At 51.7% G+C, this 24469-nt stretch overlaps 1 protein-coding gene across 1 annotated transcript; it reads left to right on the forward strand.

Annotated features, from left to right (window-relative positions):
* The first annotated feature begins 3117 nt into the window (after positions 1-3117).
* Cntn2 (contactin 2) lies at positions 3118-24178 on the forward strand. Its single transcript, XM_035445589.1, has 22 exons — positions 3118-3193; positions 6954-7098; positions 7202-7377; positions 7570-7665; positions 7990-8199; positions 8403-8502; positions 9526-9701; positions 10070-10206; positions 10516-10645; positions 12955-13105; positions 13217-13344; positions 13608-13783; positions 14225-14345; positions 14816-14974; positions 15437-15586; positions 17343-17413; positions 17720-17954; positions 18203-18315; positions 18677-18863; positions 19183-19295; positions 19646-19814; positions 20200-24178. Exons 1-22 carry the CDS (start codon positions 3118-3120, stop codon positions 20301-20303), a joined length of 3123 nt encoding a protein of 1040 aa, XP_035301480.1. The 3' UTR covers positions 20304-24178.
* Positions 24179-24469: the final 291 nt, after the last annotated feature.

A 24469-nucleotide genomic window follows, 5' to 3' on the forward strand; every position in this document is an offset into this window, starting at 1 on the left:
CATGTGCTTGAACACAGGTACACATGCTCACACACGTGCACACATACACACACGCACATGCATGTACGTACACACGATAATGGAAATGAATGCAAGACATGGTGGATGCGGCTACCTCATCTTCAGGGAGGCAATAAGCTCCAACCTTTACTCCACACTTGTACGTGATCTCTTACTGGTTTATTCAGAGCAATGGGGCTCACTATATATCTGATCACACTGACTGATGCAGTGAGTCCCAGGGGAAATCCCATATCCTCCTGATCCCACACACATCTAAGGCTGTAGGTCTTGGTCCCTGGAGGGCACCCAGGACATTTAGGCCAGAGTGGTGGCTGATAAAAAGCCTGGATTAAACTAAAGTTAAAGGTGTGCAGTGAGATTGGATTATCCATAATCTATAGTCTTTACCAGAAAGACAACCCAGAATCTCAACCACTACATGATGGAGGTGACCACTGTGACTTCATCTCTGCCTTGCTCTGGTGTATTCAGATAAACAGCTGTATACCAGCCTCTTCCCAGGCTAGACCCTTGTGCCTGAGCTGAGTTCTATCCCTGGATGGCTGACAAAAGGCAGGAGGAGTAAATGACAGCAGAGTCTCTGTGCTGAGCGTGAGTTCATAATTTTCCACAGGGATGATTTTCAAGTCCTTCAACAAGGAAGCATCCTGGGGAAGTCAAGGGTATGGAGTGGATACCAGAGGAGATGGAGGCAGGAGAAGGGGGGCATCTAGAGTCATCCTCTCCCTCTCTCCCCACAGTAGACTGATAGAGGTCCAAATGGCTCTGGGCCTTTACAGCTACTTGATAACCAGTACAGGTGATACCAAATGCAGCCACAAAACCACTCTAATGCTCACATAGTCCCTAATTTTGTCGATGGGGGAAATTGAGGGAAATAATTCACATCAGGGGGAATAACTTGTCCAAGCCCATAGAGCTGTAAAAAGATGAAGTCAGGAGGCTAGAGAGATGACTCAGTAGTTAAGAGTATATACTGATCTCTAGGGCTTGAGCCAGGTTCCTGGCATCCAGCTCCAGGGGGGTTGACACCCTCTTCCAGCATCTGTGGGCACTTACACTCCCTTGTAATCAAAAATAAAATCAATTTTACAGAAAAAAAGAGATGAGGTCAGTATAACTAACTCCTGTCTATCACTTTCCCAGTCATTGGGTGAGTGGGTGGACTGCAAACTGAGCCAGCACCTCCCTCTGTCCCACATTTGTGTGGCATCCAGAGGGGTATTTGTGAGATTCCCTGTTACTGGCTGCCCTGCTGACCTGGAGACCTCAGTGTGTGTGTGTGTGTGTGTGTGTGTGTGTACCTGTATGTGTGAGTGTGGGCATATGTACCATTTGCCCTGGACTGCCCCACAAACAACCAAAGACCTCCCAGCCTGGTCAGGTGTAAATTGAGTTCCATTGTGAGTGCATGTGTATGCTTGTCTATCGTGTGTGTCCACTGCCTCCTGGAGGCATATGGCAACAGTGGTTCTTTAATAATTGAATGTGACACACAAGCAACATGTATTACGTGCCGGACACTTTCCTGGGCAAAGTGCTCTAGAGATGGCCAGTGTTCAAGCCTCCTCTTGGGTGAATGACAGTCTTCCACTGGAGACAGTTCCACAGGCAGATCCTTAGTTCTGTACCAGAGGGCAGAATGGGGGTGGGCAATTGGGGGTTGAGAACTGGACACTTCCTGACAAGAAGCAGAGACTAAGAGGCTGGGGTCACATGTGAGGGAGTGCTTCTGCTCCTGACCCCCAACCCCTGCTTCCTGAGTCCCTGAGTCTGCTGAGCATTCCTACCACACACCCTGGCAGGCCCAGGGCACTCTTCCTCTTGACTTTTGGCTGCTGGAATCGGAAAAGGTGGTGAGAGCCCAGGTTGGGGGGGGGGGCTTTTCCTATGAGTGCTGTGGGAGTGAGTTGTGTCATATCTGAGTCCTCCTTCATCTACACAGTCTTCGCTCTCAGCCCACAGGGCAGGGGTCCTGACTGCTCTCTCAGGAAGCATCAGAGAGCCTGAGCTGAAGGACCTGAAAGAGCACAAAGGGTACAGATGCAGATGGCAGGGCTCCACAGCCGGATAGTGGGGAAAGCCCCAGGCCTTCTGCAGGCAGGGGGAGGGCAGACTGGTAGAATCTGCAGCCAGGTGCCCTGGCCCTGTGGCAGCTCTGAAGGGAGGAATGGGCTGTAGTGACCAGACTAATGCCAACATCTAGAAGGTAGCTCCTGGGAGTCCTGTTCCTCAGAAGTCAGGACTTGTTCCTGAGGAAAAATAGATAGAAAGGTGGCCCCATCCCTGCCCTTCCTTTTCCAAATAAGGTCCTCATCTCCTCAGCCATTATCCTGCTCTCTGTGACCTACCCAAGCTGATTTTACCAAGTCTCTGCTATTCCATTGTGGTGGGAGTGTGACTGATAGGACCAAGGTCATGACTCCAAGCAAAGAACCCAGGTGCTGTGTCTGGGCACCCCAGCCTGGGACAGAGCTGAGCCATGAAGTTTCCCTTACTTTGAGAAAATCAGTCCTGGTTTAGAGACTGTGAAGCTCCAGAGGGGCTTGGTGGTCCCCGCCCAGGAAGCTGTGGGAAAATAGCAGGGAGAGAGTTGCCCTGGTCCCCAAGTACCAGAGGAGATGTCCTTGGCTCCCCACCCAGGCACAGGCCCCGCTCTCTCAGGGCTTCTCCTGACACAGAGGGATCACAATTGCAGGCAAGCAGGCAGGTGGGTTCCTGCCTCCCAATTAGTTCTGTTTCCACTTCCTGTTCAGCACCTGCTGGATGGAGGGAGGGGTACTGGGAAGAGCCAGACTCCCAGGGGAGGTGTGGGGTGGAAGGGGAGGATGGACAACAGGGGGCACTGAGCCCTGGAAGAGCTCATTGGTAATAGCCAAGCCCCTCCTCTGGGACCTGAGGGAGATGAGCTCTTGTGCCCCACAGCACTGTCAGGAAAGCAAGTCACTCACCAGGTGTGTTTGCAGCTGGACGGGGCGCTCAGATCCCTCATGCTCTGTCTCCTTAGGTGTCTCTTAAGTCTCCAGTTGTTTCTCCTGGAACTGTGCTGTGGTTCCTGTCCTCTGGACTCTGCCTCTGCCTGAAACACCCATCATGGGGACACCAGGCAGGAAAAGGCCATGCTTGCTGCTGCTGGTGCTGGCCACAGTGGCCCTGGTCTCCTCTCCAGGTAAGATTGTATGGTTAAGTCATTACTACCACTTAGGTGGCAATTCCTCTACATTGCCAAGGCCATTTCCTTGCTAAATTCTTCCAGTTTGTGAATCTTACCTTACCTCTAGAGCTGGGAGGGAAGGAAATGGATCTTTATTATGTTGAAGACAAAGAAAAAATGACCCAGAGAAGCTGAGTAGTTTACCCCATGTCAGACAGCACAATATGGCAAGCCAGATCTCAATGCTAACCATTGGAGCTGTGACCTCTAGAACTACACTACAGTATGGGAGGCATCACCAAGTGTGATCCCTGAGCTAACATTCAAATGATTCAAATGAAAATGATGTCCTCAGCTGTACTTGCCACATGCCAAGGGCTCAGTGGCCACCTTGGACACCCCAGGCCATGGGACACCTCCATCACATCCAGAATTTTTTCCTGAAGAATAATGCCCCAGGGCCCTGAACCCAAAGGGCAACCTGGATGGGAGGGGTAGAAAGGGACCAGATGAGGCAGAGCAGGGTTGCCGACAGAAGGTCCCATCTCTGTGGTATTCTCCATGCTCAGATCAAAGATGGGAAAACAGAGGGCAGAGACGGAGTGAGAAGAGCTGGAGCGTTCCTGCCCTGGAGCTGGGTGTTTACAGGGCTTGTGCTGAGGGGTCAGCTGGCTGCAGTTTGGCTGGGCCTGAACTCCAAACTCAAGTCAACAGGAATTTCTTTTTCCCCAAAGAGCTCCATGGGAGAAGGAGCACTCATCCCATGCAAGAAGGAGCACTCAGCCCACAGTCCTGGAGTTTAGACCCTACTTCCCCCCTCCCCCCACACACAGCTCTTCAAGTCACAGCCATGCCCTCTAGATCTTCATGCTCAGAAGCTCTCACCAGGTCCATTCAGCTTGATGGGAGTGCTAAGAAGTTGGGCTAACTGCAAGACCCCAGGCCTAGCTATCTGCCCCAGGGTCCTCCAGACTGGGGGAACTGCCAGGGTGGGAAGCCCTAACTGCATAGAGCAAGATTCCCACTGAGAGAGGCCAGAGAAGACCCTCAGTATCCTCTCACTTGGGGACAACTCTTTTTGGAAGCAAGAGGTGTAAGCACCGTTCAGGGTACCCTGATCTAAATGGGTCAGAAGGCAGTTGGCAAAGGACCTGGGCTGCCATCTCCCACATACTGAGGCCTGGAAAGTGCTTCTCTGCTCTTGGCTTGCTCACCTGATCCTAGGATAGAGCTCTGGACCACTCACAACCCAGGGCAAGGAGAGGCGCTGTATCTCTCTGACTCCTTCCTTCCATTGCAACATGTCTTTTCTGGGGAAAACAGAAACTGGGGTCAAAGAATGAGGGCATTTGGGACAAGGACAGCCTTTGGCCAGGAGTTTGTGTGCTCACCTGTGGGATGGCAGGTATGTCTGTAGCTGTGGAGGGAAGTGTGGGCAATGTGAGCTTGTCTGTGGACCGCGTGGGTGTGTGAGGGAGGTGTCACAGTCTATACCTTGGTGTCCTCAACTCCAGCCCCTTTCAGAAGCATTTTTTTTTATTCTCCAGATTTCTGGGTGTCATTTCTAGAACTTGAGATTTCAGCCCTCTAGGGTGGAATCTGGGGCCTCAGGTGGTTCCAAAACCTGAAGTCAAAAATCATGCCCACTGTGGTTTGAAATGCTGGCTGCAAGATGAGGCTAAATGAGGGCAGATGCCCTCCTTTGCTTTGAGGTGGGGCAAGTTATTAAACCTTCCTAAGTCTCAGTCCTTATTGGTCTGAATCTTAGGAGTGCTATGGGAAAGAATTTGAAGTGTAGTATCAGGCAACAGTAAGCAATTAGATCAACAGCACTGTTGTTATTGTAACTTAATTATTACTGCAAATAGAGCTACTTATGAATACATAAGGTACATATGGAATGAGCAAGCAGGGCTATTAGCAGCTGTTTCTGCCTGGCATAGAAGTGCATCTGGCCGTCTGATTGTCTTAGAGAGACATCTGGGTGTGAACATAGGTGTGATATGAGAACCTGGGTTAGAACACGTGCGGGTAAAACACAGAGGTGTGTCCAGGTGGATAGCGGGGTGACTGTGAAGACGTGCACATGGCTGGGTGTAGAGGGAAAGCTTTTTCAAGAAGAAAGAGAGTCTTAAAGTACCAGTGTGCCCAGGCCCCACTCTGCCGCCCCCACCTCCCAGACTGCGTTCCAGGAAGCTGCTCCTGTGTGAGGTGATTCCCAGCAGCCCGCTGCTGCCTCTGCATCCTTCCTTCTCCTCTCTTCTGTCCTCCTCCTCCCCTCTCTCCAGGTGGTCCCAACTGGGACAGGGTCCCTACCCTCCACCATCATCATTAACTCTGGATTAAGCTGGGCTTTCCAGGGGGAGATGATGCAGTCGCTGTCACACACCACCTCCGAGGCCTCAGGCAGCAGCAAAGGAGAGTGACAAGCAATTGCTGTGGGGTGGGGGTGGGCAACAGGAACAGGACTCAAGGGAAGTCTTCCGCAGACCATTCTGGAAGTCCTGCCTCCTACCTCGTTCCTCATTCAGAGGGCTGCTTAACAGATGCCCCCATTCCCAAGAGGCCAGAGCTGGGCCCCAGCTGCAGCAGAGGGACCACGCTCAGAAGAGGGCTGGCAGCTGGATGTGCCCAGAAAGAAGGCACTAATTGGTTAATGGAGTTCCCTCCTCCCATTCCCCCACCCGACAAGGAAGGTCTGAAATCAGCTTCGTGAGAGATAGGAGCCAATTAAGGGGCCTGGCTCCCACCTGCTCCCACAGTGGCAGCACCCCCACTGTGCTGATGCAGGTGTGAAGTCCTGTCCAGCCCCCTCCTGCTGACTCTGTTCTGGTGAGATGGGACAATGGTGTAGGCAGAGCAAGGAGGTGGCTGAGACGTCTCAGGCCTGGGAAAGGCAAATGTGAAACCCATTTGAGAAGCAACATCACCTGCCTGATTGGCCATGAGACCACTGGGCCTTTTTGTTCCTGAGTTGTGACACAGTTTATAAAATTGCCACCAATTGACCGGCTGCCACACATGCAACGTCCGGCCTTCCCTCTCCCCCCACCCTGTGCCCCCAGTTGGATCTAACAGCTGGTTGTTGAGCTTGCTCCCTGTGCCCAGGCCTCCCTAATTTTCTCCTGGTTAGATCCTGTCATGCACCTGGAAAGTGAATTCCTACTCTTTTCATGGGAAGACACCAGATCAATACATAGAGGAGGGAGTATAACTTGCCCAAGGAGGCCCAGCCCAGCTCCCAAATGAGCACTTTTCATTGGACTACACTGCCCTAGGAGAGCACTGGACACCAGGAACAACCCTTTCCTGTATTTCCTGCTGGTGACTTCTCATGTGCCACACCTGTGTGAGGTTCCCTGAGTCTCACAGTATCTTGTCCCTAAAGTACTCTGTGACATGGCACCCTGCACTGTCAGCTCTCTGTTTCCTTTCTTGTACTGCAAAGTCCTTCAAGGAAAGGGACTGTGTGTCTGATTCATTTTCACAGCCCAGTGCTAGGTATACAGCAAATGTTTAATATGTGACGGTAGGTAGGTGACTGACAGTGCAAGCTTGGATTGATGGGACTTACACAGCCTATTTAAATTAATTAAAATTAAAATTAAATTTGGTTCCTAAGCCACATTCCAAATCTTCAGTAGCCACAAATGATCACCTACTGAACCGTGCAGAAAATGAGACATCCCATTAAATCCTACTAGATGGTATGCTGTTAACATTGAACTTTGACTGTCTCAGACCTTGAGCCTCTGGTGGTAACCCCTATTTGCAGGATGGAGTTTTGTTCAGGGAACCCCAGCCACCTTTGGTCCTGTCTTTGAAGACCAGCCTGTAGGCCTGCTATTCCCTGAGGAATCCACAGAGGATCAGGTGACACTGGCATGCCGTGCCCGAGCTAGTCCTCCAGCCACCTATAGGTGAGGTCTCAGCCATGGGTACTGGGAGGCCCTGGGCAGCCATATGGGTTCTCCTCACATAAGACTAAGGTCCCGACCCCACTGTCACTTATCCCTGCTGCAGGTGGAAGATGAATGGCACTGATATGAACTTGGAACCCGGTTCTCGTCACCAGCTGATGGGGGGCAACCTGGTCATCATGAGCCCCACCAAGGCACAGGATGCCGGTGTCTACCAGTGCCTAGCCTCAAACCCAGTGGGCACTGTCGTCAGCAAGGAGGCTGTCCTTCGCTTCGGCTGTGAGATCCATGGGAGCCAAGATGTTGGGTGTGGGTAGATGGGGCCAGGAAAAGGTGCCCAGGAAGGACAGGTGGCAGCCCCAGGCTTTCCTGCCCACAAATGGCATGCTAGAAGCTGCTTCTTCCCCATGGAGGAGGGGCTGGGGAACCCAGGCTTGAAGACAGTGCCTGAGCCCTGCTCTTCATCTCCAGTTCTGCAGGAATTCTCCAAGGAAGAGAGAGACCCCGTGAAAACCCATGAGGGTTGGGGGGTGATGCTGCCCTGTAACCCACCTGCCCACTACCCAGGTAAGTGGGGATCCTGGGCCATAACAAGACTGGGGGCAGGGTGCACTGGAGAGGACTTCCGGATGCTGGGGAGAGAAAATACAGGCCAGGAGGTGGTAGGTCTTGACTTTAAAAGGCCCTGCAGTCTCCTAGCTGGACTTCAGAGTGTGTCCCCAGTTCTGAGAACAGAGCTGAAGCTATCTCTTCCCTCTACATATTACTTCAGCCCCTGTTTATTGCTGCAAGTCCTCCTGAGAAGGCAGAGCATACAGCATGTCAGGATCCCGCCCAGATTGCCTGTGTACCCAGCTCTCCCTAACCTCCTCAAACTTCTTCCCTTTCTAGGTTTGTCCTATCGCTGGCTCCTCAATGAGTTCCCCAATTTCATCCCAACGGATGGGCGCCACTTTGTATCCCAGACCACAGGAAACCTATACATCGCTCGGACCAATGCCTCAGACCTGGGCAACTATTCTTGTCTGGCCACCAGCCACATGGACTTCTCCACCAAGAGTGTCTTCAGCAAGTTCGCGCAGCTCAACCTGGCTGCTGAAGGTCAGGATCGTGGGACCAGAGACCTGGTTGGGCACTGGTTGGGCAGCTAGTCTTCCTAGAGCACCTTGCCCTGGAGAAAGGGAATGTTTGAAGACTCCAAACATTTGTGTTTGGAGATTTGTGGACTTTGGAAGACACGGCCCCTAAACACAAAGCGCCTCCCTGGAGTCCTTTGTGTGTGATTTACACATTTCTCTCCCCAGATCCCCGGCTCTTTGCTCCCAGCATCAAAGCCAGGTTCCCCCCAGAGACCTATGCACTGGTTGGGCAGCAGGTCACCCTGGAATGCTTTGCCTTTGGGAAGTAAGTACCACAGGAGGGACAAGAGTGCCCTGGGACTGGACAGTTTCATTTCAAAGCCCCTCAGGAGCAGGAGGGATGCCACCATCAAAGAAAAACAGTTCTGCCAGGAGGACATTACGTATGAGGGCTTTAAAGGCATGAGTGAATACATGGTGTCCACCCCCACACACACCCCACGCCCCTACCAACACTAAATGTAGCCCTAGGCAGCTTGAGGAGCATGCAGGGTTAGAGGCAGGAAGCACAGTGTGTAGACCCCATCCTGCTGGTTCAAAGCCCAGCTTTACCACTTGCGGGCTCGGAGACCTCTGGCTGGGCTCCCTGACCGGTAGGTGGTCATGGTAACAGTGCCTGCATTGTAAGATTGTTGCAAAGATCAGATGAGTTAATGGGTACCAGGCCCTGAGAATGATGCTTGGCATTTACCAAGTGCTGCACGAATGTTACATTGATCCTTTAAAAATTACAACAGAAAGCCTCCTTCTTGCTCTCCCAGGAGAGTCCATCAGAGCAGGCCTCCTTGGGCACTGCTGTGTGGGAAGGTATTGGGCCTCCAGAAAACATGTATACAGAGCATTTGGCAGGGTAATATGTTGACCCCCCGCTAAAGTCAGTGTTTCCCTAGCCCATTTTATTATACAAATTACTGATAACTAAAGTACCTTGGGAAAGTGGGGTGATGTGAAAGGGGACCTGTAAAGACCCGGGTCATAGGTCACTGTTGTCCGCTGTGGTGAGCGGGCAAGCTGGCTTCAGAGTACAGACCACATGGAAAACCAGCTACACTGGCTTCACAGCTGTGGCTGGGGCCAGGGGCCTATGATAGGACATCTGGTCTCTTCCGTGTATATATTCCTAGTCTCCTTTGTGCCCTCTTGCTCTCTGTCCCCTCCCAAACAAGAGTCCCCTCCATCTTGTCCAGTACTTCAGGAGGGGCCTGTGAGTGAGAGCATAGGGTTTGTGGACACATGAGGATCATGCCCAGCTCAGCTCACCCCCCTCTGGCTCTTTCTCCCCTGTCAGCCCTGTTCCCAGGATCAAGTGGCGCAAAGTGGATGGTTCTTTGTCCCCTCAGTGGGCCACAGCAGAGCCCACCCTGCAGATCCCCAGCGTGAGCTTTGAAGATGAGGGCACCTATGAATGTGAGGCAGAGAATTCTAAGGGCCGGGACACCGTCCAGGGACGCATCGTTGTGCAGGGTACAGAGCTGGGAACACCTCCCTTCTCCTTGAGGAAACAGCATGAAAATCAGGAGACCGGAAGGCCTCTTGCTTGAGCCTTCTGGCCCTTGTCAGGACTACTGAGCATAGGTGGAGAGGCCATCTCAGAGCTCAGCAGGGGCATACAAAAAACAAACGTCTTTCAAGTGACTTAGTTGCTAAAGCCGTCACTGGCACAACCACAGAGTGCCAGTTTTCATCTGCCCCCGCTTCTTTGTCTCGCTATCCCAGAATACCAACAGCGCCCTCTACTGTCGTTTACAGATACTACAATCTTGTAATTCCCTATTTAATGAGCCTACGGCTCCTCCCAGCCAGTCCAGGTTTTTTTACTCTCTTCCCCACAGCTCAGCCCGAGTGGCTCAAGGTGATCTCAGACACAGAAGCGGACATTGGCTCCAACCTGCGTTGGGCCTGTGCAGCGGCAGGCAAGCCTCGGCCCATGGTGCGCTGGCTGAGAAATGGGGAGCCTCTGGCCTCCCAGGTAGGAAACCAGGGCTCCCTCCCACGTGACCTGCTTATCTGGTCCTCTTACTCTGCTGGGCAAACCAGGAGGTCTTGGGATGTTCTGTTGCTTCCTCTCATGCCAGAGTCACATGGTCACAGGTGGGTCAGCTATGCAGTATCACAGAGTTCTGGCCTCCAGGAGGCCTAAGATACCAAGCAGCCCTGAAGTAGGCCTGCACTCATGAACCCCCATCCTGATATTGGCCTAGGGCCTCTGCACAGCCTCTCCCCTTCTCACCTCCTTCTGTCCTTCAACAGTCCTGATCTCTCGGGTTTTTTTGCACAGAACCGGGTGGAGGTCTTGGCTGGGGACCTGCGATTCTCTAAGCTGAGCCTGGAGGACTCTGGCATGTACCAGTGTGTGGCAGAAAATAAGCATGGTACCATCTATGCCAGTGCTGAGCTGGCTGTGCAAGGTAAAGGGCCTAGGAGGCAGGGAACAACCCTGGAACATGCAGGTTGTGGCACGGTGGGTCTGAGCTTTTGCTTCTCCAAAGCCATGCTTGCACGCGCGCGCACGCGCGCGCGCGCGCGCGCGCACACACACACACACACAGACAGAGAGACAGAGAGAGCGAGCAGAGAGAGAGAGAGAGAGAGAGAGAGAGAGAGAGAGGCAGAGAGAGAGGGAGTTTTCTTTGGTTTTTCAATGATCCCTGCTTAGCACCAGTTTCAAGATACTAGACTGAGTTCTCCAAGGATGTGACTAGACAAAGCATGCTCACTGCAGTGAATAGTGGTCTTTATTTAACCTAGCTCCTTCAGCTCTGTGGCCTGTGGCAGGTCACCTGATTCTAAGCTCCAGTTTCCTGATTTAAGAAACGCGTCATGCTGGATGGTGTTGGCTCACACCTTTAATTCCATCACTCTTTTTTTTTTTCTGCTGTAAGATGGACATGAAGATCCTTTATTAAGTTTGAATAGCTTCAACAAAGACACACTCTTTTTTTTTTTAAATTGTATTTGTATCACATACCCATAGAAGTCAGGAAAAAACTGTTGATTTTCATGGGACTAAAGTTACAGATGGTTGTCTGCCATCATGTGGGCACTGGGAATTGAACTCAGGTCCTCTGTGAGAGGACTCTTAACCACTGAGCCATCTCTCCAGCCCCAAGACTCATTCTTTCTTTCATTCATTTATTCAACCAATACTTATTCAACATCTCCTGGCCGGGCTTTGGTGGCGCATGCCTTTTATCCCAGCACTCAGGAGGCAGAGGCAGGCAGATCTCTGTGAGTTCGAGGCCAGCCTGGTCTCCAGAGCGAGTGCCCAGGACAGGCTCCAAAGCTACACAGAGAAACCCTGTCTCGAAAAACCAAAAAAAAAAAAAAAATCTCCTGAGAAATGAACCAAAAAGGTCACCTCTCTGCCTTCAAGCACTGTACAATCCCATAGAGGGAGAGGAATAAATACACTAAATTCATTCCATATAACGCTAAAAACATAGTATAAGAAAATCCAGTAGTGCAGTGGTACTGAGGTGAGCCAGTTAGATGGGGTGTCAGGGAAGACTCTCTGAGAAAGTCACATTTAGATGTGACCTGAAGGAGCCAGCCTTGTAAAGATCTGAGGGACTAGCAGGTAATATTACACAAGCACAAAGATTCTGAAGCAAAAAAAGCTTGGTGATTTCACAGGGTTAAAAAGGAAAGCAAAGGGTGGGTGGTGTGGGGTTGGAAAGATGTCTCACAGGACACTGGTTGCTCTTGCCGAAGACCCAGGTTCCATTCCCAGTACCCACATGGTGGCTCACAACTGTATGTAATTCAAGTTCCAGAGAATCGGATACCCTCTTCTGGCCTCCTCAGGCACTGCATGAAGGTGCTGCACAGGCACACATGTGGCAAACAGCCATACACATAAAGTAAACATAAATAAATCTTTAAAAGAAAAAGGGAAAGCCGGGTGTTGGTGGCGCACGCCTTTAATGCCAGCACTCGGGAGGGCAGAGGCAGGCAGATCGCTGTGAGTTCGAGGCCAGCCTGGTCTCCAGAGCAAGTGCTCCAAAGCTACACAGAGAAACCCTGTCTCGAAAAAACAAAAAACAAAAACAAAAAAAAAAAAAAAAAAAGAAAGAAAGAAAGAAGAAAAAAAGAAAAGAAAAAGGGAAAAAACTGAAAGCAAGATAGATGGCTGGAGCATGTGTGTGAGGGAGAGAGTAGAGAGAGATGACGTGAGGGTGTAGGGGTGGGCTCGAGTTCTAGAGACGATGCTGCCACTTGGAAGGCTGGTCTCCAGCGGCACTTCCTGTGCTTAGCACGTGGCCAGGTGGCATCTTAATGGGGGAGGGTGAAAGGTTCAGGCATTATGCTGGCCTGCCCCTGTTACCTGGTGGAACAGGCAGTACCCTGGTCAGCCCAAGGTTCCATGGGAACTAAGTCTGCACGCAGATACAGAGGACCCCTTTAAAAGATAGGCCCCTGCCCATTTACGCTCTCTGTTTTCTCTGTTCCCGCTCTCTGTGCTCTCTGTTCCCCGGCTCTACTCTGTCTCCCACCTATGCTCTCGCTCTGTCTCTCTATGGCGACCGGCCATGGCGGTCAGCCATTTACCCCTGTTCCTCTTCTTAGTCTCCCCATTCTGCCGGGCCTTATAATAAACTTATAGTCTTATGTCTCATGTCTCAGCATTTCTCTTTTCTTCTTTTTAAACAAAAGAATAACAGAGGGGAGCTGTGGATATTACAGGGTGAGTGTGTAGTAACTCCTCTCCTTCCTGCAGCCCTGGCCCCTGACTTCAGGCAGAACCCTGTGAGACGGCTGATCCCCGCAGCTCGAGGGGGAGAGATCAGCATCCCCTGCCAGCCTCGAGCAGCCCCAAAGGCTACAATACTTTGGAGCAAGGGCACTGAGATTTTGGGGAACAGTACCAGGTAGGTTCCGTGTGCCACAACTGAGAGGGCTTCTTGGAGGCCAATCCCCTTTCCATGGGCCACAGTGAATCTATCCCTGGGTTGACCAGATCTTTTGTGTCCTTGCTGCAGAGTGACGGTAACTTCAGATGGCACCTTGATTATCAGAAACATCAGCCGATCAGATGAAGGCAAATATACCTGCTTTGCTGAGAATTTCATGGGCAAAGCTAACAGTACTGGGATCCTGTCTGTGCGCGGTAAGGACTGTGCTCTGCTCAGACCTGTGGTCAGCTGCCGGGGTGCTGTTCTGACAGCCATCTGCTACTGGTCCCATATACTTCTGCTTCCAAGGCTACCTCAGAACTCCCTTTCTCTTGGGACCAACCCTGGCCAGCTTCCAGAATCTGGCTGCTCATGAATTTTCTTCTTGGGGTACAGGACAGAGGCTCTCCCTGCCTGGGACTTTTCCATCCTTTACATCAAAGAGCTTTGTTTTTGTTGTTGCTATTTTGCTTTGTAGATGCAACCAAGATCACTCTAGCCCCTTCAAGTGCTGACATCAATGTGGGTGATAACCTGACACTACAGTGCCATGCCTCCCATGACCCCACTATGGATCTCACATTCACCTGGACCCTGGATGACTTTCCCATTAACTTCGATAAGCCTGGAGGTCACTACCGGAGGGCCAGTGTGGTAAGGCCAGGGGTCTTGTAACTCTCCCTTTTTTCAGATAAGACAGGGGACCTGATGTGTCCTCAGCCATCACCATCTTCAAGCCCTCCAAAGTTCTCCCTAACCCCTGAGGCAGTGCCCAGCAAGCCCATCCTAGGACTGACAGCCACCTTTTCTGAATCCACCCAATGCCTGTTCTTCTAAGTTAGAATCAAGCGTTAGCATTCTAAGTGCCCCAGGAGGGTCTCTCTGCTACTCTCGCTCTTCCCCAATACAAATGCCCATGCAGACTGTCTTATGTGACACACTTTGTTGTTCAGTGATACCAAGTAGTGATTCTTCCCATTGAACAGACAGGAAAACAGAGGACATAGATGCCAGGCAGCCAGAGAATTCAGGTTCTGTTTATTCTAGTCAGGGCCTCCCCCTGACTCATCACACCTTGCTGTTCCCTGTGCGCAGAAGGAAACTATTGGGGACCTGACTATCCTGAATGCCCAGCTACGCCATGGAGGGAAGTACATGTGCATGGCCCAGACAGTGGTGGATGGAGCATCCAAGGAGGCCACAGTCCTGGTCCGAGGTGATGGGAGTCGGCTACCCCAGTTCCCTGAGAGGCTCTAGGCTGTTTGACCCTCCCCACCTCCCTTCACTCCCTGAAAGCTGAAAGAAGTCACAGAGATGGACACGTCTATTTACTTCCTCTGTGGTTCTTCGTGGGTCCTAAATGAGTAGAATGTTTCTTCGGAAGCTGTACTCGAGAAAGAAAATGTTCCCTAAATGTCCCAAGACTCTGCTAAGCCCGAGAGTTCCAAATTCGGTGCTGGGAAATCTATGCATCCCCTTATGGACAGCATCTGTGAGCCTGCAAGTCTGAGACACAAAACTTCCCACCATGCTCCTCTGTCCCTGTGCTCTGGCTTTCCACCCAATCTTTCCTGCCCTGTGATGCCCCATCTAGATATTGAGCCAGTCCAAGCTGGGTCTGGAGAAAACGGGCTCAAACTGGGAGCTGTCTACTTCTGACCCAGTGTACTCTGCTTCTTGGTACAGGTCCTCCAGGTCCCCCTGGGGGTGTGGTGGTGAGAGACATTGGAGACACCACTGTCCAGGTTAGCTGGAGTCGTGGCTTTGACAATCACAGCCCTATTGCCAAGTACACGCTGCAAGCTCGAACTCCACCTTCCGGGAAGTGGAAGCAGGTTCGGACCAGTAAGTGTGAGGCCCCACGTGGATCAGTACTGATAAATCTCCCACTGTGTGCACAGCAGGAGACAGGGATCAGAGAGTCAAAGGCTGAGCATGGGGCTTGAAAGAGAATTAAATTGTGTTCTCTATCTCCAGGGAGCACCTAGGCAGGCAGGGACACAATTATAGCCAGCAGGAAGGTAAGGAGAGGACTAGAGGAGGCACTTGGTCTGTACCTTTGAAGCCTTCAAAGGATTGTTGCTGGAGATTGCCAGCATGCTCAACATGTGTGGAGTGAGGAGCACACAGCATTGGCAAAGGCCCTGAGGCATCGGAGCTTAGTAGCTTTTCAATCAAGAGTAATTGAAGGCTTAACATATGGTAGCACCACAATGAGGGCAGAATACAAAGGTCTCACAAGCCCAGTACCTGCCCTCATCCTGGCAATAAATGGATGCTAGCCATTGACCCCCTTGGACCTTGCAGATCCTGTGAACATCGAGGGCAATGCTGAGACTGCCCAGGTGCTGGGTCTCATGCCTTGGATGGACTATGAGTTTCGGGTTTCAGCCAGCAACATCTTGGGCACTGGGGAGCCCAGCGGGCCCTCTAGCCGAATCCGGACCAAGGAAGCAGGTGAGTGTCTGGGGTTCTAAAGGACATTTCTCAGCAGAGGGTGCCCTAGTGGGAGCTGGAACAAAGTTCCAATTGGCTTCCCAGTCCTGGGCTCTGATGTGGAAGTCAAGAGGCAAGGCTGCTGCGTGGGCAAACTGCCTGATCCAAAGCCCTTGCTGAAAGACACTCGGGCAGGCAGATCTGTGGTCATTGTCTCAGCTTAGAGTTTAAACAGGAAAGCTGGTTTGAACAAGGGAAAAAAGTCATGCTGGGGGAGCCTGATCTCGAATCTAGGACAAGAATCTTGAGCTGTTTTTAAATGTATACAAACCGCAGAAATCAGCTAACAAGGAAGGAGTCTGTGAGCATATACACTTGTGTGTATACCCATGTGCTATGTGGGGGGCTAGAGAAGCAGCCAGACTCCAGGCCCTTTTTATCTGGTATCTGTGGAATGGAAGGGATAATAATCTGTCTGTGACCCTCAGTGAAAGTGCATGTGTGTCATAGCCCAAACAGGCAAGTGTGTGAGAAGAGAACCAGGAAGGGAGACAGACATGGGCTTAATCTGCCCAGAGTCACCAGCTACATTCTGACTATTCCCAAGGGAGGACCTGGGATCATGTGACAGCATCATGGTCGGCCCTGTCTCCCTCCTTCCATTTGGCCAGACCTGTGCTTATGTATGGTGGAGGGTCCACCTCCATGTATCCCTTAAACATGCTCTCCTACCTGCTCCAGGCTGACTCCCCAGGCTCTGGAATCACTCAACATTTTTATCAGGCATCTGTCTAGAGTAGGAAATTCCAGAGGGCATGCTCTCTGACTGAACTTCTTGGGAATATGGGGTGAGAGGGGTCTGTCTCTTTGATTCTAGCAGCTCAAAAACTGATGGGCATACAAGCACAATGCAAAGAGACAGTGGTGATCTTTAAAATCATAAAAGTGGAGATCACAGTCTAGCTGAGTTGTACGTTAGCTGTGTGAACTTGGACAAGTTGCTTAACTGCTCTGGACCTCAGGCTTTCTGTCTTGGAATGCGCTCCTCAGAGTAACGAATGCAAAGCTACATAATCACAGTGTGAAAGCCTCTGAGCACTGGGTGCTCTTCGGAGATGCTCAGGACCCTCTGTGAGCTGATGGGAGCCGTTCTTGGACTTATCAGTCTTGTATAATACTAAAGACAGGGAGATTAAATCTGTCACCAAAAAAAGAAAGGAAAGAAGGAAGGAAGGAAGGAAGGAAGGAGAGAGAAAGAATGAGAGAGAGAAAGAAAGGCAGGGAAGGAAAGAAAGGAAGGAAGAAAGAAAAGAAAGGAAAAGAAAAAAAATAGCAATAAAATACCTTGGAGTTTCCCCTAACAAAATTGGTTGGGTTTTGTTGTTTGCATGAATTGTTCTTTATCCCCATAAACTTAAGCAAGCTGGAGTTGGTCTCTGGTTTAGCTAAGCCAAGAGGGATGAGGGCAGCATACAAGGGTAGCTACTATATGGTGATTGGCCTCTCGTTTAAATTCTTCTCATTTCAACCTTGACAGAGACATTGCCATCATCCTATGGAGAGGAGAACCAGGGCCCAGAAAGGTTAAGTAGCTTGCCCAAGGTAGTGCAGCAAAAATGGGAATTGTTCTTAGACTGGCATGACTGAACTCATACCTAGAAAGACTATGGGAAGATACATCAGGATGTCCTGCCTCAGATACTCTCTAGGCACAGGCTGGTGATTTCCCCATAACTGCCCACTAACATGACACATCTGTGTTCCTTGGCTCTGACAGTCCCCTCGGTGGCACCATCAGGACTCAGTGGAGGGGGCGGAGCCCCCGGAGAGCTCATCATCAATTGGACTGTAAGTGGGCAGGGACAGAGAAGCAGGCAGGTGTCTTGGCCTCTCAGAAGTCATGCCCGTTTCCCTCCCTTCCTAGTTTATCTCCAGACACAGTGGCAACAAGCAGAAAGGACCACTGAAGTCTCACTTGGAAGCTGCCGGCTTCCCTCCCTCCCTTTTCCCCATGCACCTATATCCTCTCACTAAACCCTTGAGAGGGCACAAGCATGCCAGGGCCACTCCTCTGGGTGAAGACTGGGTGGAGCCAGATGGATGGGAGCCACATGGACCCATGAGCCCTGGCCCATACTATGCTCTTGTCTCCAGCCCATGTCACGGGAGTACCAGAATGGAGATGGCTTCGGCTACCTGCTGTCCTTCCGCAGGCAAGGCAGCTCCATTTGGCAGACTGCCCGGGTGCCTGGTGCTGATGCCCAGTACTTCGTCTACAGCAACGACAGCATCCATCCCTACACACCCTTTGAGGTCAAGATCCGAAGCTACAATCGCCGGGGGGATGGGCCCGAGAGCCTCACTGCACTAGTGTACTCAGCAGAGGAAGGTGGGCTGTTGGGCCTGGTGCCTGGCCCACCTTGACTGCCTGGCACAGGGAAGGAGAAGGGATGCCCTACGGGAGGAGAAGCAAGCCTAGGGTATGCCTGGAGGCCCCTGGGCTTCATCCTGAGCACTGGGCTTCATCTTGGGACCTGGGATCCCCCAAATCCTAAGCAGATACAGTCCTAGTCAGAGCCACTCTGTGAGGCACAGAGGTGTCTCGGGAATGTATGCCCATTCTTTATTGGTCCCCAGAACCCAGGGTGGCCCCTACCAAGGTCTGGGCCAAGGGGTCCTCATCTTCAGAGCTGAATGTGAGCTGGGAGTCTGTGCAACAAGACACGAATGGCATTCTCCTGGGATACGAGGTAAGCACCAACTGGAGCTGCCAAGAGGCAAGGTTGGGCAGGTAGGTAGGTGGGAGCATCTGCTGGCTTACTCGTCGTCATTTCTCTTGGGATCACTAATTCCTCACCAAGGAGACCAGTTCTCCACTGGCTACCCACTTCCTCTTTCACCCCGTATGTTGACACCTCCCTTGGACTAGACACTGTGTTGAGTACCCACAGATGGGGGCGCTCATGTGACCCTGCTTGCTGGGTCTCCTGACCCAGAGTGTAGGTTATCAAACTATAGTCTACCACAGCACCAGCCTGGGTGGGAAAGGGGCATGCGGACTGGGTAGCCAAAAGCTTTGCCAAACACTTTAGTATACCCTGCCCCTTTTAGATTCGATACTGGAAAGCCGGAGACAATGAGGCAGCTGCAGATCGAGTGAGGACCGCAGGGCTAGACACCAGTGCCCGAGTCACTGGCTTGTACCCCAACACAAAGTACCATGTAACTGTCAGGGCCTACAACCGGGCCGGCACTGGACCAGCCAGCCCTTCAGCCGATGCCATGACCATGAAGCCCCGTGAGTGTCTGCCAGGGTTAAAGAAAGGCGTGTGCCATGGGGTAGGGACTTGTAGGGCCTTTGTTTATTCAGTAAAACACTTATTGCTGCCACACGGTCTGCACCAGGCAGAAGCAGTTCAGAGGACCTACTGAAATACAGAAGTAGAGTCATGGCTTCTGAGGCCTCTTTCCCTTCTTCAACTCCTGGATTTTCATGGTGACAGATGGTTCTGAGAATTCCTTCTATATGGGCAGGCATCAGAAACGGGGCTGGCTAGTGGTAAGAGGTGGCCATGGAAGCATACAACAGTGTCTTCTCATCCTTCCTCCCCTGGCAGCACCACGGAGACCTCCTGGCAACATCTCCTGGACTTTCTCAAGCTCCAGTCTCAACCTTAAGTGGGACCCCGTGGTACCTCTCCAAAATGAATCCACAGTCACAGGCTACAAGGTGAGAAAGGGGCACACAGGGCGGCCATCAGGAGGAACTGCTCCCATCTTTTCAGTGGTCACAAAGAGTTGCAATTCCAAGCAAGAAGATCTGAGAAACAGGAATGTGGCTTTTGGAGAGATATGAAGCACAGGTGCTCTGGGTAGAGACTATCAAAGCAGGAGCATGGTACAGCTGCAGAAAGGGCGGGGCAGTGATGGGCTGGGAGTCTGACAAGAGAGTTTAGCTGCTTGCACACTTGCCTCCCACCAATGAGAAGCCTGGCCAATGGGAAGCTGAAGGATGCAAAAAGACAAAACCTCAAGGTTTTGTGGTCCAGGAAGCTGTACCTGGAAACTTCTATCCTACAGATGCTGTATCAGAATGACTTACATCCAACTCCTACTCTCCACCTCACCAGCAAGAACTGGATAGAAATCCCAGTGCCTGAAGACATTGGCCACGCCCTGGTACAGATTCGAACTACAGGGCCGGGAGGGGATGGGATCCCAGCAGAAGTCCACATCGTAAGAAATGGAGGTACTGCCCCTCCCCTCCCCCTCTCTGCCCCTCAGCCATATTGGTCCCCCAGCTACTGGTGAAAGGATTGTCCTCAGGAGCCAGCTCTAACCTAGATCCCCCACCCCACCCCAAGGAGAAAGGAAAAGACAGACAAGAATGACTAGCGGTCATGTCATTGTCCCTTCCCCACCCTAGAACCACCCCAAGGCACGGAAGGGACTGTACCTCTTTTATGAAATGCAAGGGGCCGGAGACTAAGAGCAAAGGCCTTAGCCAGTGCTGCATGAGTAAGGCCAGGGACACCACTGGTGTCAGCTCTTTACCTCTTTGTGCCCTCAAGAGCTCTGTGTCCTAGTACAATTCAGGGAGGCTCCACCCCCACAATTTTCACTGCTGGTTTCAGGCACAAGCATGATGGTGGAGAATGCAGCAGTCCGTCCCACCCATCCTGGCCCCATGTTCTCCTGTGTGGTGATACTGACGCTCATTGGCTGCCAGAAGCTCTGATCTTATCACTGCCTGCCACACCCAAGCTGGACACCCACCCTAACAGACACAGCCACTGGCCACACCCCCCTTCCAATGCCACGGTGGTCCAACACTGTGCCTGAGAGTGGTTGGCTTAGATACCTACCCCCAACAGTACCCTTTATGGAGGAGGTAGGGTATTTCTAGCCTGCCACAAGATAGAAACCATGCAAGGGAATTTTCTTTGAATCAGGAGGCACTGGGTAGTGACTTCCATGATAACACTAGGCCCAGTGCCTGGACCACTTGGATCCTAGACAGAAGGAACAGGCCTTTGGACAGAAAGCATTTAATATACATTTTCAGATCAAGCAGATCTGGGGCCACACGTGGGCATTGCCATCTGAGATCAGAGTCCCGGGCCCAGCAGGAACACTGGCAACAGTGGGCTGAAAACCTGGGATATCATTTGCCCTCTGTGAAGCAGAGGGAGCTCTTCTAGTCCTCGCTGGACAAGCAGCGCCGCTGGTCCTGGCATGGTCTTCCATGGCTCCCCGGCAGTCCTTCCTGCTTGGTACCCAAGGGCCCCAGGCTACTGGGGAGAGGAGCTCAAAGGGGTTGAGAGGCTACAGCCCCTGACAGAAAGGGCAACTGCCTGGGCCCAAGGCCATGCACCATGCAGGTGGCACTGCCCTCTCAGCCAGCACTGCCAACCCAATCCTGTCACACTCGAGACTGAATGACATAGTGACAGAGCCACTCCAGGTTGCTAGGTGACTAAAGGGCTTGTCTCGAGGAGTTGCCTTGCCCCATCGAGATGCCTCTTTCTTGGCCCCTCCAGGGTGTGGGCAGGAGATGTCCAGCTGAATGCCACTCTCTTCCCTTCAGCTCTGCTGCAGATCTATGCCTGCCTCCACCTCCCATAATTGCAGGCCCTGGAAACAAACCCTCAACACAAAATCTATTCTTTGTCCTGGGATGAAAAGGCCTCTGAGAAGGGCCAGCATCAATGTGGCCCTGCCTGCTTCCAGGAGTACTCTCCACCACCTGGCCACATCTGCTCCCCCAAACTGCCTTGACTACTCTGATTCCCCAGAAGAAAACGGGGCTAATAAAGGGGGCAGCCTACCTTGAGTTCGGGGTACATTACCAGTGACAGGCCAGACTACCAGACCTGAGGAGGCCTTATAGCCTGGCTGACCCATACCCTGCCTGCACTTAACAGACGAGGAAATGGTGGTCCAGAGAGGGTTAGGGACTTCCTCAGGTCACATGGCTTGGCCAAGCACCAGAGTCTCCTGCCTGCCGGTGGGAGGTGTTGAGAAAGGAGGCGTGGCGCTGAGCAGCCACAGCCTGGTCACTAAGGTGGCTGATGCCTCTGAAGGATGAGTCCTCTGCTCGGAAGGTTCCTGCTGGTGAGAAGATCAGTATGGATGCCCAGTCCAGGCAGATTCCAGGAGTCATCAGCCATCTGAGACAGGCTTCTGCTGGGAACTCAGCAAGTGGCACTGGTTGGAAGCCTCTCAGGCCCTCATCTGTGCTCCAAGAAGAGAGGCCAAAGCAAGGACAGAGTTCCTGAGACCGGGACCCTGTGGCAGCACGACCAGGAAACCCCAGTGTCTACACCCTAGGCCCACAGGAGCAGCAGAGCAAGAGCCTCAAGAGGCACTGGCCCTGCAACTCCAGGGCCCATTTCTGTAGTTTACAGTTAGAGCTCTATTTTGTTATGGTTTTTTAAACTTTAAGCTCTGCTCTGTTTTCCTGGGCAGGTTTATGTTAGTAATTACCCACTACAATTTTTTAAAGATGTACACTTGCACTCCTCCCTACCACCCCAAACCTACCCCTAGCTAGGGACTGCTTTCCTGGAGCTGATCCAGTACTCTTCCCCTGATCCCGGCACCTCACCTACAAGGGTGCTAGGGGCTCAGCCATGTGCTCATTCTCACTCACCGGGACCCCACAGTTAGTCTAGATCCTTCTCCACCCCATGCTGGCTGAAATTTGGCTCCAGGCAAGCTCTGGAAAGTCCCACCTAATCCTAGAAAGGGGCAACAGAAAGAAACCTCCCAATATTTACCTATTTCTCACTGCCTTGGGCTACAGGAGGGACACTAGAGAAGTGGATGTCTAAGGTGAGCTGGTTTGGCACTGGACCTAGCTAGGGAGATGGGAGGCTCCTAAGGGGGATGCAGCCCCTAAGCTTTTCTTCTATCAAGGTCCATGAGAAGCAGGCAAGCTGCTGGAAGACCCAGGAGAGGAAAACTTTAGCCCTGTGCAGGTAGAATTTCTTTGGGGGGCTTGAAGCTTAGGGCTTCAGGTGGAGTGTTAGCTACGGTGTAACAAAGTCACAGGTGACCCCCCAACATGTAAGCTTGTACATGGAAAAAGACTTGCTGAGGAAACTTGGGCCCTAACTGGCTTGGAAAAGGCTAGATTAAATAGCTTCTCTGAGACCCTTCCTGGACAAGGGCCCTCCTGATTTTTATAGGCTGGGGAAACTGGTGGACTTGCTCTTGCTATGGTCATGACTTCTTTCATGAGATTCCATCCATTCACACTAAACCACAAAGGGACAGCCACAAACAAGTACTCTGCTTGGGTTTAGCAGGCAAGAAATGTACCTAAGGGCTAGGGACAGAGCTACCTGCTCTCTCTTGGGTTGGGAGATGCTCTCTGTTCTGTCCATACAAGGACTCAGGCCACCACTGAGCTATCTCCTTGTCATCGGATGGTGTGGATGAGAGTGGTTTTGCTGTCTAGGGTAGCAGGTGAGCCCAACAATGGGGGGGGGCAGTGAGGCTACGAGGTGGGGATGAGAGGCTTGACAAAGAACAGGACAGAATGAAGCCAAGGTCAGAAAAGTCTTAAAAGAATGAGGAAGGGGCTTCATTTTGAGTAAGCTTTGAAGAACTTTGAGTGTTCTTGCGGGATCTTGGATGGGAGAAATCCTGATTGGAGGGTGGGAGGTGCTGAGTCCTTCTGGAGCTCAGATATTAAGAATCAAAATGCCTAACACAGGAAAGCCTTAGAGGTGCCATCTGCTATGGTCCCTACAGCTTAAAAAAGCCATCAAAGGGAATGGTCCACCACAGAGCAGTCCTTACACACTAGTGCCTTCCCCAGGGGGCATTGCCTCTCTGCAGTCCCCAAAAGCCATTCTCACCTGTGCTCTGGCCAAGAGCTCAGTGTGGCTAGTGAGGCTTTACTCCCTTCATGCCTTTCCCAGCAACCCAGGCACCTTTTCTTTTCCTAGTGTCAAATAGCCATCAGGGCTCCTGCATGCCAGGGGGAGAGCAGTGTCCTCATTCCTATTACTGGTTCAAGTGTGGTGTTCTGTCTTGCTAGCTGAGACCAAACTTGGTGAGGGGAATCTCCAGGTGGAATTTAGAGGGACCCTAAAGGACCTCAAGAAGCTCACAGGAAACAGTGCTGGTAGCTGGGGATGGGGTTGTACCTCTTGAACCTGTACATATGGTCATAGGCTTTGGGAAAGCAGGGCATTAAAGAAAAACTGGAGAGGGAACAAAATGGGTCAGACAGCTTTGTCCAGAGTGCAGGTTGCCGCATAGCCTCACAGCCCATAGTTTCTTTAGAGGAGATGAGACTCAACCTGCCTTGGCACCTGACACCTCCAACTTAGCCTCCATGTCAGAGCCTGTGCAGCTCTGATCTCAGGGCTCCATTGGACCACTGATGACAGTTCCTGTTCAAATGCAGCCCCACCTACCCACCCCACTCTTGTAATAGTTATTTATTGATTCTGATAGCAAGCAGTTCTTAATAAAGATGTTTTTTTCAACCTGCCCAGGCAGCTGGGTCCTTCTCACCTCACTGAAGTGTGCTTCCTGGGCTTGTTCTGCAACCAGTACATCCACCTTTCACTCTGAGGAAGCTGCACACCATACAGCTGAGGGAAAACACAGGCCAGGAGGCTTGCAGGCAGCAGCAGAGCATGACTGGCATTCAGCTAACCTGAGCAGGTTTTACCTAATGCTGGTCAACATGGGGGTAAGGGGAGGGGGGAGCGGGCAGAGCCACTTCCAGGTCCCCTGATTTCAAAACATTTCAAGTGTTGACTCTCTTGTCCCAAAGGAAGGTTCCCTCCATGAAGGGATTAATGACCCCAACCGGTAAGGGGTTGTTTCTGTTGTTCAATCAGGGTGGCCCAAAGAGGGGAACTCCTAGTTTTAAGGCTTGACACT

This window comes from Cricetulus griseus, chromosome 5 (assembly GCF_003668045.3).
Source record: "Cricetulus griseus strain 17A/GY chromosome 5, alternate assembly CriGri-PICRH-1.0, whole genome shotgun sequence".
Taxonomy (NCBI): Eukaryota; Metazoa; Chordata; class Mammalia; order Rodentia; family Cricetidae; genus Cricetulus; species Cricetulus griseus.